At 36.2% G+C, this 16830-nt stretch overlaps 1 protein-coding gene across 3 annotated transcripts in view; it reads left to right on the top strand.

The window, feature by feature from the left end:
- GTF2A1 (general transcription factor IIA subunit 1) overlaps window positions 1–12303 on the top strand; it is a 32077-nt gene extending 19774 nt beyond the window's left edge. For 2 of the 3 annotated variants that reach the window (XM_075151406.1, XM_075151404.1), the window contains exons 7-9: window positions 633–953; window positions 3106–3195; window positions 7610–12303. In XM_075151406.1, the coding sequence (XP_075007507.1) occupies window positions 633–953; window positions 3106–3195; window positions 7610–7717 (519 nt within the window). In that variant the 3' untranslated portion in view covers window positions 7718–12303. Of the gene's footprint in view, window positions 1–632; window positions 954–3105; window positions 3196–3358; window positions 3398–7609 lie in introns of those variants that run through there. The other variant, XM_075151405.1, reaches the window with a different exon arrangement.
- Window positions 12304–16830: the final 4527 nt, after the last annotated feature.

The following is a 16830-nucleotide window of genomic DNA, read 5'->3' on the forward strand; positions in this document are numbered from 1 at the left end:
AGTTTAAAATCTCTTTTGTGCGTCCCCTGATGACAGTTACACTATGTGCATAATCCTAGTTTACATCCTTTTAAAAATGTGTCTATTGGTTAAAATGATTCTGTGTCACATAACATATAGAAGAAAATACCTAAAACACACACACACATCCTCCTTGGTTATTTTAGTAGTGAATACAGTATGTTTTACGAGGATTCTTGTTCAGCTACAAGGTCAACTGTGTGTCCAGACTCTGTAAGCCTTGACTTTAGCATTGTGTCACAGTTTTGCAGTTTAAGCATGAATAACAATTTGTAGAGAGTTTAAATGTTTTATAGAGAAGGTTTAAAAATAATCATTTACTTTAAACATTCCTCTCCTGTGCTTGGAACTCAGGTGTGGCAGTAGTGGTAGCATTTTAGAATGGAAAGACAGTAGGTTTTCTTAGATTTAGCAATGCAAAATGAACAGCGAGTAGTGAAAGAAGGTATGTTGTTGAAGATTAAATTATGTATCTGATATAGGTAGAATATTTGTAAGTCTTGTTTCTCTAATTAGTGCAAGTAAGATTGATACGCTTTAATTTTTTTCTGTAAGTAATGTGGTAGTCTGTTATGTTAGCAGTCATAGTACTTGCAATGATACTCCATCAGGTTTTGGCTCCAATCCCTGGAGGGATTTCCCAGCAGACGGGAGTGATTATTCAGCCTCAGCAGATCCTGTTTACAGGAAATAAAACACAAGTCATACCTACAACAGTGGCTGCCCCTACACCAGCTCAAGCACAGATTCCTGCAGCTGGTCAGCAGCAACCACAACAACAACAGGCACAACCACAAGCACCACTTGTTCTCCAAGTTGATGGAGCAGGGGACACATCATCGGAAGAAGAAGAAGATGAGGAAGAAGACTATGATGATGATGAAGAGGAAGACAAAGAAAAAGATGGGGGTGAAGATGGTCAAGTTGAAGAGGTAAACTTAACATTATTTCAGAAGACGGGAGCATGCTTGTGTTTCATTTCAATTTTTTTGCAATATTTGAAAGAAAACTATATGCTTCAAATAATATTGTATTCCAATAATTTTAAGAACATAACTTTTATCCTTGTACTTCAAGTTCTTTATTTCCCATATTGAAGTTGTGGAAACAGTGTGTATTAGCAAAGCACCTTGAAATGCAGCTGGGGAAGGCGGGGGGCACAGCAAAAACTGTTAATTGTTGTGAATGCCCTTTTAAAAACTTCAGCAGTAATGTTACTGATCTTATTGAGAGGTCAGCCATGAAATTGTAAAACCTTCATAAGCAAACCGAAATAGTCAACCCTACCTGGGACTGAGTGCATACAAAAGCAAGGTGTTAGGAAGATTGACAAAAAGGAGAGCATATATTTAGTTCACTGAGGGGACCAATAGGTGTAGTCTTACCTGTATCTCACTGATGTTCCCTTGCTTTCTGTTACACTAGAACAAGCCTGAGAACTCAAATTTGATTATAAAGCACTCTAGAAACACATCTGACCTTGATTTAATGAAATCAGGAGATAGGAGCAGGATTGAATATTCTTTGTAACTTGTTGCAATCTTAACAATATGTGCTTAATTTAGACTTTGAATTTTCTTGGTTTCGGACTTGAGCCAGTGGTTCCTACTAAGTTTTGGTGTGTTGCACCAAAAAGCCCCACAAGAATAAGAAATTTTTAAAAAAGAGTGGAGGAGGGATACTAACAAGCTAAAAATACTGTTATTTCAGTCTCTACAGGAAACTTGATACTCCCTAAATCTATCCCTAAAATGCATTTTGAACTGTCAGATCACTTCCACAGTTCTCTGCAGCCTTTCCAATTATTTTAAGATTCCATTTAAAATGCCAATATGAGGAGCATACATAGCATTTCAGTCTGTATCACCCATGCAGTATATGCAGGTAAAACTTGTAATTTTTATCAAGGAGTTAAATCAGGTTTTATGTAGTACATCTACAGTGGTGTCTAACAGTATTTTTATGTTACAAGTTACAGGTTGGGTTCACATCACTTTTCCATTATATTGATCAGCATTGATGTCAGTTTGAATGTTTTAATACTTGCCTTATTAAGTATAGGTCATCATGCTTAAATATTAAGTGTTCTTTAATAGTGCTTTAATGCTAGCATTCTTATGGACATCTTTTTATATGCCAAGACTTTATTAACAGCGTGCCAGAGATTGCCTGTTATTTTTGCTACCTTTGTTCATCAGCAGTTACTTAATGGGTGGACCAGTTCCTTAAAGCTTTGGAAGTCACTTAAATATACCATTACTTTGGAAGGAATTAGGACCTCTAGTACACCTTTTTCTTCTCTCACTAGCATCTCTCCTATTTAGCTTATATATTTGGGAGTAGGTGGGAAGATGAGGATTATACAGAAGACTTCAGAAAAGTTGTTTTGCATTTTAGAGGTTGTTTTAGCTTTTGAAATGTTTATTATTTACATGAGATTAAAAAAAAAATTTCTGCTGGAACAGAGTGTTAGCAGAAAAAGAAAAAATGAAAGTAATTTTTAAGGGACATCAAAATACATTCTAGAAGGTCTAAAGAAGTTATTTTGTATGTATCTATGCAAGATCATTTTAAAGCATCTTTTTTCCCCTCCTATAAAAACTTTCTGCATGTGTTGAGGTCTGTTTCTGTTTGTGGCACATCAAACATGAATAAGTCACGGAGTTTCTATTTTTAATGGCACATAGGGAGTGATGTGACTGATGTTGCCTTTCCACTGCGTAGATGCTTTAGAAAAATGAAAATCTGCATAATGATAAATTTTTTTGTAAAGAGAAATTGCAAGCACCAGAACATTTACAGTAAAGGACCAAGAATGGTTGTGGCAACAAAAGACTGCAGTGCTCAGGATCTGGCCTGAACACTGAAGTTCCAGACTAAAATTGGTAAGGACATCGTCTCAGGATGGAGGGTAGGAAGGAAGTGTATGTACATCAGCCCTCTGCTGGAAAGCCTAATATTCCCCACCTCAAATGCATTTTAGGTCCTATAGTTCATAGGCAAGACTGTAGCCTGATGCGAGTAATCGAAGTAACAGCTTTGATCTTACTAAACAGCATAGCTTTTTGCGTGTGTTTCTTTCAGGAGCCTCTTAACAGTGAAGATGATGTGAGTGATGAGGAAGGACAAGAACTGTTCGATACAGAAAATGTTGTTGTGTGCCAGTATGATAAGGTAATCTCTACAGAACAGAATCCAAGAATTCTACTTTGTTCTTCTTCCTATCAAGTCATAATTTTTAAGTAATATCTTTGTGACTGTTAAGTACAGGTAGATCTGTAAAGATAATAATGTGAATGGTAATATAAGAATTAGCTATTGTTTGTTTTTAAAACAGGTTTGTGTGGCATTTTTCTACTAAACTTGGTAATGAGTGAAGGTCAGAAAAATGTGGCTGCATTTTCTTTTTCTTCATCATGTCTTTCTATGATTTTTAACAAAAGGTCAGTCCTCTGGGCTCAGAAGTGAATTATTTTAAGTAAGATTGTACATTTGCTGTGGCCATGAATGGAAGAAGTAGTCATTATGATTTAGACTTGTGGAAACCTGTTCCTTGATCACTAAAAATATATCTTCTTGATGATAGAATAGTTATCAGAGCAGAAGGTTCTTTCTGTGCTATGCATTCTTTACTGAAATAGCAATGTGAAATGCTTTTGCTTATTTTGCTTTAAATTCTGCTGAACTGTCTTGCCTCCTCCATAATGACTAATTTCTTCTTGCATATTTGCCCTGGAATATGCAAGGATTCATCCATGTCTGGAATTGTTTTAAATGTGTCTAGAGGATATCGGACACCTTTTTACTGAGGTAGTATGCAGAAAGATTATTCAATATGGATTTTCTTTCTTTTCCTATGTTAGATTAATTGGACTGCGATGAATAAGGATCCTTTTTAAAGCAGAAAAAAGCTGTAAGCTTGTTGAATAAAAACTCCTACGTTGCAAAGAATGGCTTTGTTAGAAAATCTTCGGTTATGCCCAGACTCTGCTTAGATTTGTCATCAGATTCAACAGAGAATTTAAGATAGAGGAAAATGGTATCAGTATCCACAGCCATCTGTCTCCTCCAGGCTGTAATCCGAAACTGTTAGTTTCAAGGCAGTTCCTGACGATAGTAAGGGACCTCATAATAGCAGTCAGAAAAGCTTGTTGGGAGCTGCTGAAGCTGAGCAACAGGAACTACTCTGAAATCCTCACCCTCTTAAAAGTTAAGAATGTGAACTCAGAGTGAACTCAGGGAACAGTGTCCATCGTTAACCTCTAGTGCCACGTGCTCGGAAAGGACTTCATCACTTATCAAACAATCGTCGTTCAGTTTGTCTCTATAAAATACACAGGATCAGCTCAGTTGTTCTGAGCAGAGTTCCCTCTTGCAGTGTCCTGCATCAGCTGATGGTGGGTGCCTCTGGAATGATGAGACAAGGGCAAACAGGTAGCGATGCTCATGTAGAGCATTTTACCATCCTTCTGTGAACTGTCTCTTGAGGGAGAAATAGTGGCTTTGTATCAAATGGCCAGCAGAGGATTTTTTTCCTTAATTTGTCAGAAATTAACTTGATTTTTTTTTTTTTAATTCTTGTAAGCTTTGTTTTAGGACAAGAAGTTTCATAAATTAATTATGTGATGTGTAGAGAATTACCTAATGTTTAATCCATTAGTTTCATATGATACCTCCTAGTTCTTTATTTAGAAGAGTGTTTCCTCTGTTTTCTTGGTGCCTTTTACGATATTGCAGACCATCATAACCTTCCTCAGTCATCTCTTTGAAATCAGAGCTACACTTTGCTTGGTTGTTATTTGTACAGCTGTCCAAACATTTGATTATTCTTACTTTCATTCTCCAGATCTGTTTTATTCTTCTGTATCTTATTTGATACAGGTAGATGAGGTTGAGGGAATATCAGAGCTGTTCATAACACAGGTGAACTTTCAATTTATTAAGTGGTGTAGCAATGTTCTAAAATAGTTCATGTGTGCTTTTGACCCCACTGAACACACAGCTGATGCTCTCATGGAAGAGTCTTAGAACATTGGGATCTCATTCCTGAGTTGTAATTGTCAGCTCAAACCCATCATTTTTTCTATCCATGTAAGTTGGAAGTGTTTTTTCCATTGTTACTACCTTCATATACATTGAATGCCACCATTTTTTTATTACACAATGAGTTAGGGCAGTAACATTGTTCTGCAGCTCTTCAGTAACTGTTCTTTTGTATCATCAGTGATGTTTTGTCATTTTCTAGATGATTAGTGAATTCTTAAACCATGCAGACTCCAGCCAGCACAAATCTCTTCTGGAATGATCTTATTTCACTGTAAAAACAGTGTTCTTACCCTTGTTTTCCCATATTTATTCAGTTACTTATTCATCTGAGGACCTTCTTTCTCACCTTATGGCAGCTCAGATGCTTCTGATGAGGGATTTTTGTTGAATGGCATTTGGAAGGGCAAGTAGAATATATAAGCTAGACCTTTCCTTGTTCACTTATTTGCTGTTGCCACTGACTTTTTAGCTTAAAGTGAGCACAGACCAAACAACAGTACTAATAATTGATTGACTGCTATGGTCATATCTGTTCTGGTGCTACTTTACTGTTTGTTTCTACAGCACTAATAGTAGATGATGAAATTTCCTGTCCTTGATGGAAATTGAAAAATTGCAATGGGGTTTCCTTGTTCTTATGCCTTTTGTAAAATTTTCTTAACTTTTTTTAGATCGCCCCGTTACATTTTTATGTTCTATCTGCAAAAGTTTTTGGTAATCTTTTTTCTTTTGGACAGCATTTCAGCTTTCTGAAAGATCTTTGCTTTCCTTGAATATCTTCTTGTCCTGCTGTTGTACTGGTGGTCTTTTGCTCTTTCTGATGCCCTTTTTGCTAGGTGGCAGGTATTTATTTGCTCTGTGCTTACAGTATGTAGGTTTCGTGTGTGTGTGTTTTTTCTTTTCTTAGTTTTTTGCAAAATTTACTCTTCTACCTTAAGACTGAATTTAGTTTCGTTTCCTTCAGTTTTAAATGAAACATAAGAACATAAATTTAGTTAAACACTCTTCTAGTGGTTTTATTGACTTTTTATTACCCCTGGGAAAATGTTTGTCTTACGTAGTTGCTGTTAGTTCCGGTGATATTTTCTAACTTAAGCTCTGCACACTGTCTTGAACCAAGAAAAGGATTGTGTGTTTTGTGGATTCCTGACTTAGCTTCTTCATGAGGTAGGACTTGACTGTATAGTATCTAAAACAGCCTCAATGCTGCACGTTGATGTGTACTCAGTAGGCATAAGATGATTGAAGTCTTCCAATACTACAACTATTTCTTGTTCTTGTATCTTCTCCGATCTCCTTCACCACATTGGTCAACCTGCTTCCTGTAGTCAGGTAGTATTTCTTTGGGAATGGGCATGAAGAAAGAAGAGTTACTTTTGTATGGAATATTTTTGTAAAGAGAATATGAATAAAACTGTTGTTTTATTCTTTGTCTTGTGCTATGTCAACAGGAATATCCATTATAACCTGAAGATCTATTATGTCACAGGCTCCCATAATATGGACTCCCTGGGGAGCAAGAATGTCGTCTTTTGGGGTTTTTTTTGGTAGTGGGTTCTTTTTTTCCTTCTTTTTCCTTCCTCTCCCCTCCCCCCCCCCCCCCCCCCCGGTATTTCTTGGGTTATTGCAAATGGCTGGACTGATCTCCCAGCTTAATCTTACAAACTTCTTCCTTAAAAGGGCCAATATTTTAACTGGGAAGACTATAGGTTAAAGTTGAAGCTTCATGCCATCGTCCCCAATACTGGAGATGTTACTTCTCTCACTTGACACTTTACAATGAGAATGGGAGTGTAAATCATATACAATGACTCACCGTTGAGGAGAAATTGTAGAATGTAAGACTAGTACATATATTCTATATCAGCTTGTGCATTTTGATTTGTAGAGATCTTCAGACTGAAAACCTTGTAAATAATCCACTTGCCTTTTAACCAAAACTTAACTTTCGGAAACCCAGAGTCAAACTCTAATATTAGAAGTAGAAAGTTGAATAGGCCTGCTATCTATCTATACATGACATAATCAAACTAGTTTTCATGTAGAATGGCCTTTAGACAAGAGGTGCAAATACTAAAACTTAGTGTTTGACCCTTTCAGGGCTGGTTTAAAACGTTAGTCTTTCTGTTACAGTGGTTGAAATGGGGATTTCTGGCTTTCAAGTGGAGTTTCATGGCTGTCGTAATCAAAGATAATTTAATCAAATTAAAACAGCACAGGTGGATATATCTGTCTTCTTCCTTTCCAGCCACCTGTAAAAATTTGCTATATGCTTTGGATTTTGGAATGCCTCTGTGCTTGCATGGTTTTGTGTCAGTTGCTATCCCTGGTTTAAAAAATGAAGACACAAAGTACTGCTATATGCATAATTAGTTTTTGTTTTTCATAGCTAAATGCAGAATTGATTTTCAAGATATTTGTAGTAATTTAGTAATGTATGTCTAATAGTTATTTTCATTTTTTCTTGCGCTTATAATTTACTTACGCATTATTACCTATTTCTGATGCAGAGTAATAGTTCAACTTTTTCCCCTGTTTTTAGATTCATCGAAGTAAAAACAAATGGAAATTTCATCTCAAAGATGGCATCATGAATCTTAATGGAAGAGATTATGTATTTTCCAAAGCCATTGGGGATGCAGAATGGTGAAGTTTTAAAGACAAAACAAAACAAAAAAACTCCCTGTAAAAGGAAAAAAAAATCAAAAGCAGGAAAGGTTGAGACTTGGACGTATACTCCAATCAAAATGTGTATCTGCACATCAGAAATAAACAATAAACAAAAGTATTGGAACAAAGGTAAAATGTGGCAACAAAGACACTACTTCAGATGAGCAAGCCATGGACTGTAGCAGCTATAGCATTGTCTGGGAGCTGGTTTTGTGTGTTAGGAATACCTTAATTATCAATTCTACATACAGGTACCTACAGCTGGTATTTAGCATGTAAGGCTTTGTTCCCTGCCCCCCCTCCTTTTTCCCTTGATTTAAGATTTTAAAATACTTCTTCCACTGATTGAAGGAACTCTTCCCTTTGATAGATTATTAATCTGAAAATGCTTATTGTGTGTACAAATCTTTGCTTTGAACACTTCCTTTTGGTAGTGAGGATGGTCAGAATGTTACTTAAACTGCGTGCAAGCTTTGTACAGAGGGTAAGAATTAAGGTGTTAAATTTTAAATAACTTGTATAAGGAAAATATTTTTAATTCTGATATGCTCATTAATTATTATATCTATTTGTTGTTTTCAATTCAGTTCCCCATAAACAGGTTGTTGTTCCTAGCAGTTACAAAATGATAAAATGATCATTTATATTTCAAAATTATTTTAATTTCATGTAAGTGATACCTTTTATTTAGGGATGTATTTTTTAAATACTAAGCACCTATAGCTCCCCCCCAACAAAAGTCAGATTGCTTAACTTGTTAATTATATTCTTGCTGTTTGGTGGTGGTTCAGCATCACTGAGCTGAAAAGAATAATATAGTTTCCGTTGATTTTTTTAAAAAGGCTTTGGAGACCTTTTGAATCAAATGTGTAGATAACGGCATAATAGATGCATTCCTTCACCTGCTCACTACATATGTAGGCCAGACATCCACAAATAATTCAACAGACCACAAGAATGACTAAATTTTTAATATAGAAAATCACATAAAAATTCTAAAAAACATAAAAATTAACTTCTGTTAATCCGCTTTACTAAAAAGTATAGCCATAAGTTACCTGCAGCAGTTAATCTCTCTAAAGTTTCCAGGTGGCATGTAATTTCATGAAGAGAGCTGCACAGCTTTTGAGAACACAAATTTTGTTAGAGTATCTTTAGACTGTCTTAGTAACAGAAAATCAGGCAGTCGGATGCACTAAACCTTGTGTAGTCACTTTTTCACTTGCCTTTTCCAGAGGTGGGGTTTCGTGGTGGTGTGTGGGTTTTTTGGGGTTTGTTTGTTTGTTTTGTTTTGGGTTTTTTGTTTTTTGTTTTTGTTTTTTTTTTTTGTTTGGTGGGTTTTTTGTTTTTGTTTTTGAAAAGCAACAAGGTTGCTCCCCACTCCTTCCCTTCCTCTCCTGAGAAGTGAACACCTTTTCTTCATGCGTAGGTTACTCTTGCAAACCCTGCTTTCGGAAATGCAGTTACTTTTGAATGAGGAGAGGGAATGGGCATTATACTTCAGAAACTGTTGAGGAAGGAATGTTCATGTGGCTCACCATTTCAAAAAAATTTTATGTTTCATTGGGTCCTTGGAAAGATGATGAAAAAAGGACACTGCGAAGATAATTCTAGTTCAATTGGGGAAGACTTTCAGAAGCAGACATTTGAACCATGATTTCTGACCTTTTTTTTTGCTTGAGAATGAAATTTTTTTTAAACGTCATTTAACAAAGTCACAAGTATATTTTAGCAGTATAGAACGACTGCTCTAATTTTCATTCTGTCTGATTTTCTTGCCTCCAAGTGCATTCATAGTCTCAGTGGTACGTAGAAAAAACACATTTTAAAGAGTTTTTTTTTCGCTGTGATTTTGTACACCTGCGCTCTCACTGATACAGATTAAAACTGCCTGTGGGCTACGTCTAGAGCCATATGGTTGTTAGTAAGCCATCTACATACATAAGCTTTATGAAAAGTTAATTGAGGTTACTTCTAATTCATCCTTAAGTAACAGAATTGTCATTTAGAGTGCATTTTTGGCTTGGGGCTTCAATGTATCTCAAACATCTCGGTGTTTGCTTTCTTCTGAACAAAGCAGATATTTTATTTTTATTTTTTTACCACTGTTGACACTTCTATGTACAACTGCAGTGAAATCAATAACGTATCAACTAATTCCTTCCCTCACCTTTTCCATATCTGTTATCAGTAAGTCTTAAGTAGTGGAGTTCAGAAAAATTCCCGTAACGCTGCACAACCAAACAAATAAAAGGAAGAAAAATCCCTTTAGGTATAGATTCTTGTTTATACTACTGGAACCCAGATTACTTGTACAACACTTTGTTTTCATACATCTTAGTGATTTTTTTCACCCACATACATATACTAGAAGCTGCATAGCCTTTTTATTTATTTTTAAGGGATAGCAGAACTTTGAAGGTAACTTAAGCTTAGCCTGTTCCGAAGGATGTTAGAAGCTTTCTGAACTTGCACAGTCGCTTGCAAGCTAATTGTACGGTATGCTTTTCAGATAAGAAGTTTTGTCTTCAAATACAAATACCTGTGAAGTTTTCGGAAAGCCAGTCAAACATGAACATACCAAACTGTGCTCTTATTGCTACATCAAGTGTTCTTTTTTTTAAATCAAAAAGCATGTTTTAATTCCATTTTATTGTAGCAGCTTGCTGTAAGAATGTAGTTTGCTTAATTTTATTATTGTACTTGAATTTTTAATCATGGTTTTAACAGTGTAACTGAACAGACCATTTCATTAGGTTCCAAAGAAACCATTCCTTTCAGAGGGCAAGGGATTCCCGTGTTCATAGTTCATAAATGATTTCTGCCGCCGCCGCTCCCCCTCTCCCTTCCGCCTTGGGTTTTTTTGGTTGGGTTCTGGTTTTTTTTCCCCATTTAAATAGTTCAGTATTATGGAAACAATTATTTCAAGAGGGCTTATGTTAAAATTTGCACAGATAATGGAGCACCTTTTTATGATGGAAAAAATGGGGAAGGATAACTTCATAATTATAACCATGATGGCTGATGGAAACTTGCAGAGCAACTGGGCAAAACTGGGAGTCTTGTGCCTTTTCAGTTTGCAGAATACCTGTTTTGCCAGTATGACAATACCTTTTATTGATTCCAGAGAGAGAGTAAATTTCCTGCAGTGCTTCAATCAGAAAAGCAACTTTTTTGCTCTAATTCTGTTGGGTTTTAGTGTGTGCAATCATTTTAAAACATCTAAGTTGAAAACAAATTGAAATATGTTTTCTGTTAAGGAGATAATAGAGAATTTAGTCACGTAAGGAACTTTATATTGGACTATTTAAATAAAATGTTTTTATTCCCCCTCAGTTGCTGGTTAGCGATAAGATTTCTTTGAGGCTTCATACTCCTTGTTCCTGCATTGTACTCAAAAGTTGCATTTGAACATCATTCAGTTTCCTAAACACGAATAAAGTGATAATTGTGGTCCGAGTTTATTTCCAAGAGTATGATACGTGATTCTGAAGCACAGTTTCTAGAAAAGAACAAAGAACATGTTGTGTCACGTAACAGATTTTTTTTTTATAAATGTTTTCTATTTCGACTGCACAATTAGTGTTAAAGTAAACTTTATTGAGTCTGTGAAAATAATTCCATCACCTGACAGTTAGCAGTAATTATGTCACCACATAACACTATCAAAGTAAAATTTCTTAATTCCACTGAAGGAGTTAGAGACCTTCTTAACTAAAGTTCATTTTGATTCAATCTCTTCAATTTGTAAAAGCTCCTTTAAAGATGATAAAGGCCCCAAAATTTCCCCCAAAGCAAAAGCTTCCCAATAGAATGCAATAAGATGTCCAGGAAGTGAACAGTGGTTTTAGGATAATGCACACTGGATTGATACAGGGCTACCTTACACAGCATCGTGGGGTTTACTGTGTGCCATCCCACCCACGCACCCCCAACTGAAATTAGAGTTCTTTTCAGACTTTGAGATTAGTGACTATATAAGATGAAGAAACTCGCATATTGTTATGTATTGATGTCTGGCATTTAAAGTCTCGTTTTCCCATTGCAGTGATTGGTTGGGAAATGTGTAAAAACCAGTCCATTGGTTTCCCTGTTGTCTGCTTTTTTCAGGCAGTTCATGCAGTGTGTCTTTTAATTATTATTTGGTGGATTAGACGTTGTGGAACAAAAGGAGCTGTTTTTTTAACAGGAAGAACTAGCTTGGGTTAGCTATATGTACAGTCATCCAATGAGACATGTTCCAGAGTGCATAGGGTACCAATAGATTACGGAGTGGGGGAATATCCTTTTTTGCTGTTCTGAGCTACTATTGTCAACTGCTGTTGTACATATACTGTTATGTGTAAGGGGGTAAATATATTTATTATGTTTGTAAAATTCATTCTGTACAATTGCAGATCAAGGTTGCTCCTCTGTGATATACAGGATATTATGTTTCAAAGGCCATGCTTGGAATACGATTAGAGAACTTAGTATTTTGATGTACTAAGACCTATTTTAAGTTTAATATTTTGCCTTTGCAAAAACTTTAATTAAAGATGTTATTTAAAAATGTTTGCCACTTCATTTACTATCTTGCATGTGCATTTGTTTAATATATGAGGCTTAATGACTATTATGTAATAAGACTGAAGATTCTGAATTTATTTTCATCACACGCAGGTAACTTCACTGTCACCTACTTGTTGAGTTTGCTTTTCAGACTTCAGATTTAACATCTTCACAATGTTATAAAAAAATTCACATTTTAATCTTGAGGCCAGACTTCCATATTTATTTAAGAATTTTCTCCCTATGGTAACTTGAGACTTCAGTCTTGAGATAAGATTGGTTCAATAACTTGGTGTGCCATCTGGATATTAGTCCTGTAAATGGAAATGCAAGACAATATTGAGAAGTAAAATACAGAGTTCTTGGATGATAGCTGGCTGATCGTAAAGATTTCATCTTCATCATTGAAACTGATTTGACAGAATTGCTTTCTAGTGTAAGCAGGTGACATCTTTTTAGTTCCTGGCTAAAAGCAGTATCTTGAGACATGAATCGTGCTTTATTTTTAAATCTAACTTTTGAACTTGAAATTCTAAAAATAATTAGAACGAATGTAAGCTATACGCTATACTACCTATATGGGGGTATTTTGGAATGCAGTGATTTTAAAGTAATCTTTTAGCTATAGTGGTGTAAAGGTATAGCAAACCAAGAATCATAAGGAGTGGTACTTTTTTTTCTAAGGGGTTTTTTTCCTCTAATACTTTTCGTGCCCTCCAGCTCTCAACACTTGGGCAAATCTAAAAACAAACAGTACTGTTTGTCTTACTTGTCATCTTGAAAAGGATTTGGAGATGATTCTGGATAAATAACTATCAGAAATTCTGATGTTTTAGCAGAAAAGATCATTGCTCTCTGAGCTTGCATACTGTGTAAGAAAAAAACAGCTTGGAAAAATGGCCTGTTCTGGTGAAAATATTTTCAAAAGTACCCTAAAAAGAGGAGAGAAGGCAGAATGCTGACAGATTAGTAGCAAACTCAAAACAGAAAAAAAGCTGGATTTCATCTCTGTAAGGGAAGATGAGAACATTATAATTGTGAATGTTAATTGTGCTCTCTCAGCTGTGCATGAGCAAAGTACTTCAAGGATATTTTGGGGGCAAAATCAAGTATACTTAAAAATACCTGATTTTTTTTTTCTACCAGTTTGATTTCTTTATGGCTTTATTATTTTAATTGCAGAGGTATGAGAGGAGAAGAATCTTGGGATATTAGCATAGCTTTCAGTGTATCCCCATTTAGTTTAAACTACACATCGTTTCTTACAACTTGTCTTAAACTGTATCAGCGTTGGAGTTCGTGTCTTGTTTTGTTTTTTCTAACCCAGACTTTTGTTTGTAAAATACTCTTAAGACTGAAGGTCTTGCCACTTGTTTTCAGAGCAGACTCTATCACTTTTTTCAAACTATTTTTTTCACCACTAATGGGATTATGCCAAAACCACTCTTATCCTTTCAGATGTAATGACATCTATAGTACAGTCAAATGAACTGCAGTTGAACTACTTTTGACCTTCAGTGTGGATATATAACATTCAGAAAATTGTTTTTATGACTATTTTTTTCTTTAGAGTGAAGACTTTCCCTATTATTTTTGTATGAAATGCCTGCGCAATTATATGTTTTTAGATAGTATAAATGTGCATGTCCTTGCGTGACCTGAAAGAGGGTTATCTGAAATAATGGGGTAATATGGAGAGAGAATAAATAATTGAAAACAGCGCTTTGCATTACAAATGATGCTGAGTTGCCCATTCATTTCCATAGGTCAAAAACCCCTCTCTGAAGATGGATATTGGTGAGCTGGTATTTAAAAATGCCTTTTAGTGGTAACTATTTTAAAAAATATGTAGCTGGGTGTATTTGGTTTACACTTTCTACACTTTATTTACATTTTTAGTTCAATTTTGTAAACAAAAAGTTAGTGAAATTGAAAACAGCAAATATTTAATTTGGATAAGTATATTTCAATAACAAATCCAAAACAAAGACTATCATTAAATTGTAAAAATTAAAAAAAAAATCTTGTAACACAAAAACTGTGTCACGTGTGGACTCGTGATTCTGTCAAGGTAGAAATGCTTTCCTTTGCTAGAGGTACCAAATGAAGCAGAACTGCACTGCGGACAACCCCGCTAGGTGTCTGGTACAGAAGACACGTTTGAATCCCAAGAGAGTTGGGATGCTGCTTTTCAAGTGCCGGAGCTGGCAAGATTTAATGCCAAGGTAAAGAAAAACCCTTCCTGGCTGCTGATGGAGAAAACGGTTTGGACTAGCAAAATAAGGAAGGCAGTCTTTTCTGCCAAACCACCTGGCTTCCTGCTCTTTTCCAAAGGCTTATTCCCATTTCTCTTAGGAATCCTGCTGCAAGGTCCCTGCAGATAGGGTTCCTCGTGTGTCCTGCTGTACCAATGTCTGAGGATTTTATACAGACCTTTCCCCTCAGAGGAACAACTGGCTGACTTCAGGTGGGCTGTCCAGATTCAACAGGTAATCTATTCTGGGAAACAGTGTTCTGGGGAGTACAGCATTTCTAAAACGGATGTATCACATAACTCACCCTGTGGAAATTCTGCTTGTAGGTTTTGTTCTGTCGTTTTTTCAGACAACTTGAATTTTTGCAGGATGGAAGTTCTTTCCTTCTGAGCTTACCTTGTTGGAGCTTTTAACAAAGACAAAGCATTAGTGCTGGGAATAATATTTGTGACATACTATTTTTTGTGGACTGAATTTGTCTGATTTTAATAAGTAGTTTTAAAACATTAAAGCAGCATCTAGTAAAATTCTGTGTATGTCTAGAGAGTTGGCAAACGGCTTGATAAGTGTGATGATGATACTGATGTTAAAAATGGGTTAGCTAAAGAAGAAATATGTTCACATCACAGACACTTCTGCACGTACCACTTAAGTTGGTTTTGGGAGGGGGCAAGAGGGAAAACGGAGCAGTTCTTAATTTTAGCAGATCAAGTTGCTGTTAATGTTTATTCAGAATATCTTTTGGCTTTCAGTTTCTGTCCTAAATCATTGTCATATCCTTAAACAGCTTTGCAATTTCTCCCTGAGGTTGCTGTGTACATGTTGCCATGTTGCTTAAATAACTTTAGATAAATAGGTGGAAAATGTAAAGTACTTCATCAAAGTATGGGGGTTTCTTCCATAGTAGAGGAAGGAGAAGTAAAGAGATTCTGGAAAGAGGAGAGAGAGAGAGCACAAAGGATAAAGATAAAAGAAGGTAGCCAGCCTTTTAAAAAAAAAAAATCAAAGATAGAGTGCAAACTACTTAGTTGTTGAAAGAGAAGTGTATGTAAGGAATAAAAAAAACTTCTTTTTTTTTCCCTGGACTTTTCATGGGAAGGTACATCTGCCAGTGTATCAGCCACCCCTCCTAATTGCCTTTTATCAAAATACACTTATTGCTGCTTTATACTGACATAATCATTGCTGGGTTTAATTGGAAATCTGTAGAGGGCTAAAAAAGAATTGATCTGTTGTTTCTACAGCTCCCTCTAGACAGCAGCAGTAATCCACTTACGATTTAGGGAATTTTTTCACTGCAGTCAAACTGAAACCAGCATTGTACGTGCAGCACAAATACAACCTTTGTGCTGCTTGGTGTTTCAGTGCTAGCGTGCATATGCCAGTCAGCAACAAGCCGTGGAGAAGACAGACATTCAGACAGTGCCTCAGAATTTGCAGTGGGAAGTTTTTTGTTAAAACCTGTGTTACTGCTTGGATTTGATTTGTTGCAGCTTTGCCTTCACAAAAGACAGGGAGTGCTGTCATTTTTCTTCACTTTTCAAAGAAAAGCTGCTGTCATTTCAGCTGAAGCTGTTCAGCTCCAAGACAGCCAGCACGGGTTTGGCAGTCTAGCCAGTTATCAGTCTCAGTGTTGGCAACAAGGAGGCTCTTCTTGGCAGCAAAGGAGGTCTTATAAAAAGTGTCACAGTATATGTGCAAGTAACAATCCAACAGTGCCAATCACTTTTGTAATGACTGTTTAGTGAGCTCTTAGATATGTGTTGTGAATGAAGTTGATCACAACAGATTCTATTCCTTAAAAGAGACAAGAAAATAGCGAACCTGGAGGAGACTCCGCATCACAGCTGCATAGTGAATAGCTGAGAACCAAAATGAGTGTGCTGATCCTCCTCTGACTAATTAACAAAGCTTCATGAGCTTCAGCTGAACTGCACAGATGTCCAACAGTAAGGATGTGACTTCAGATGACCGCACATGCTAGGCTTGGCATTGCATATAATCCGGACAGCACAGAAAGCTCCTACCCAAAAAGTAGGGTAAGATTCAAGTTGATTCATATTAATCCTGCAGAAGTTAAGCTCTTGGAAGGAGGAAGTTCAGGATGGCCCCAATGAGGTCCAGGTCCTGTGCTACAGTTGATGAGACGTTTGCATGTTTCGGAATAGTTACCCGATATTTTCAGGGTGGAAAATAAGGACAAGCAGTTACAAAAATTACAAATTTCCACAGGATTAGTATCCTGTCTAATCTGAGAACCTGATAATTTGAGGTACTGTGGCAATTC

This window comes from Calonectris borealis, chromosome 5, assembly GCF_964195595.1.
Source record: "Calonectris borealis chromosome 5, bCalBor7.hap1.2, whole genome shotgun sequence".
Taxonomy (NCBI): domain Eukaryota; kingdom Metazoa; phylum Chordata; class Aves; order Procellariiformes; family Procellariidae; genus Calonectris; species Calonectris borealis.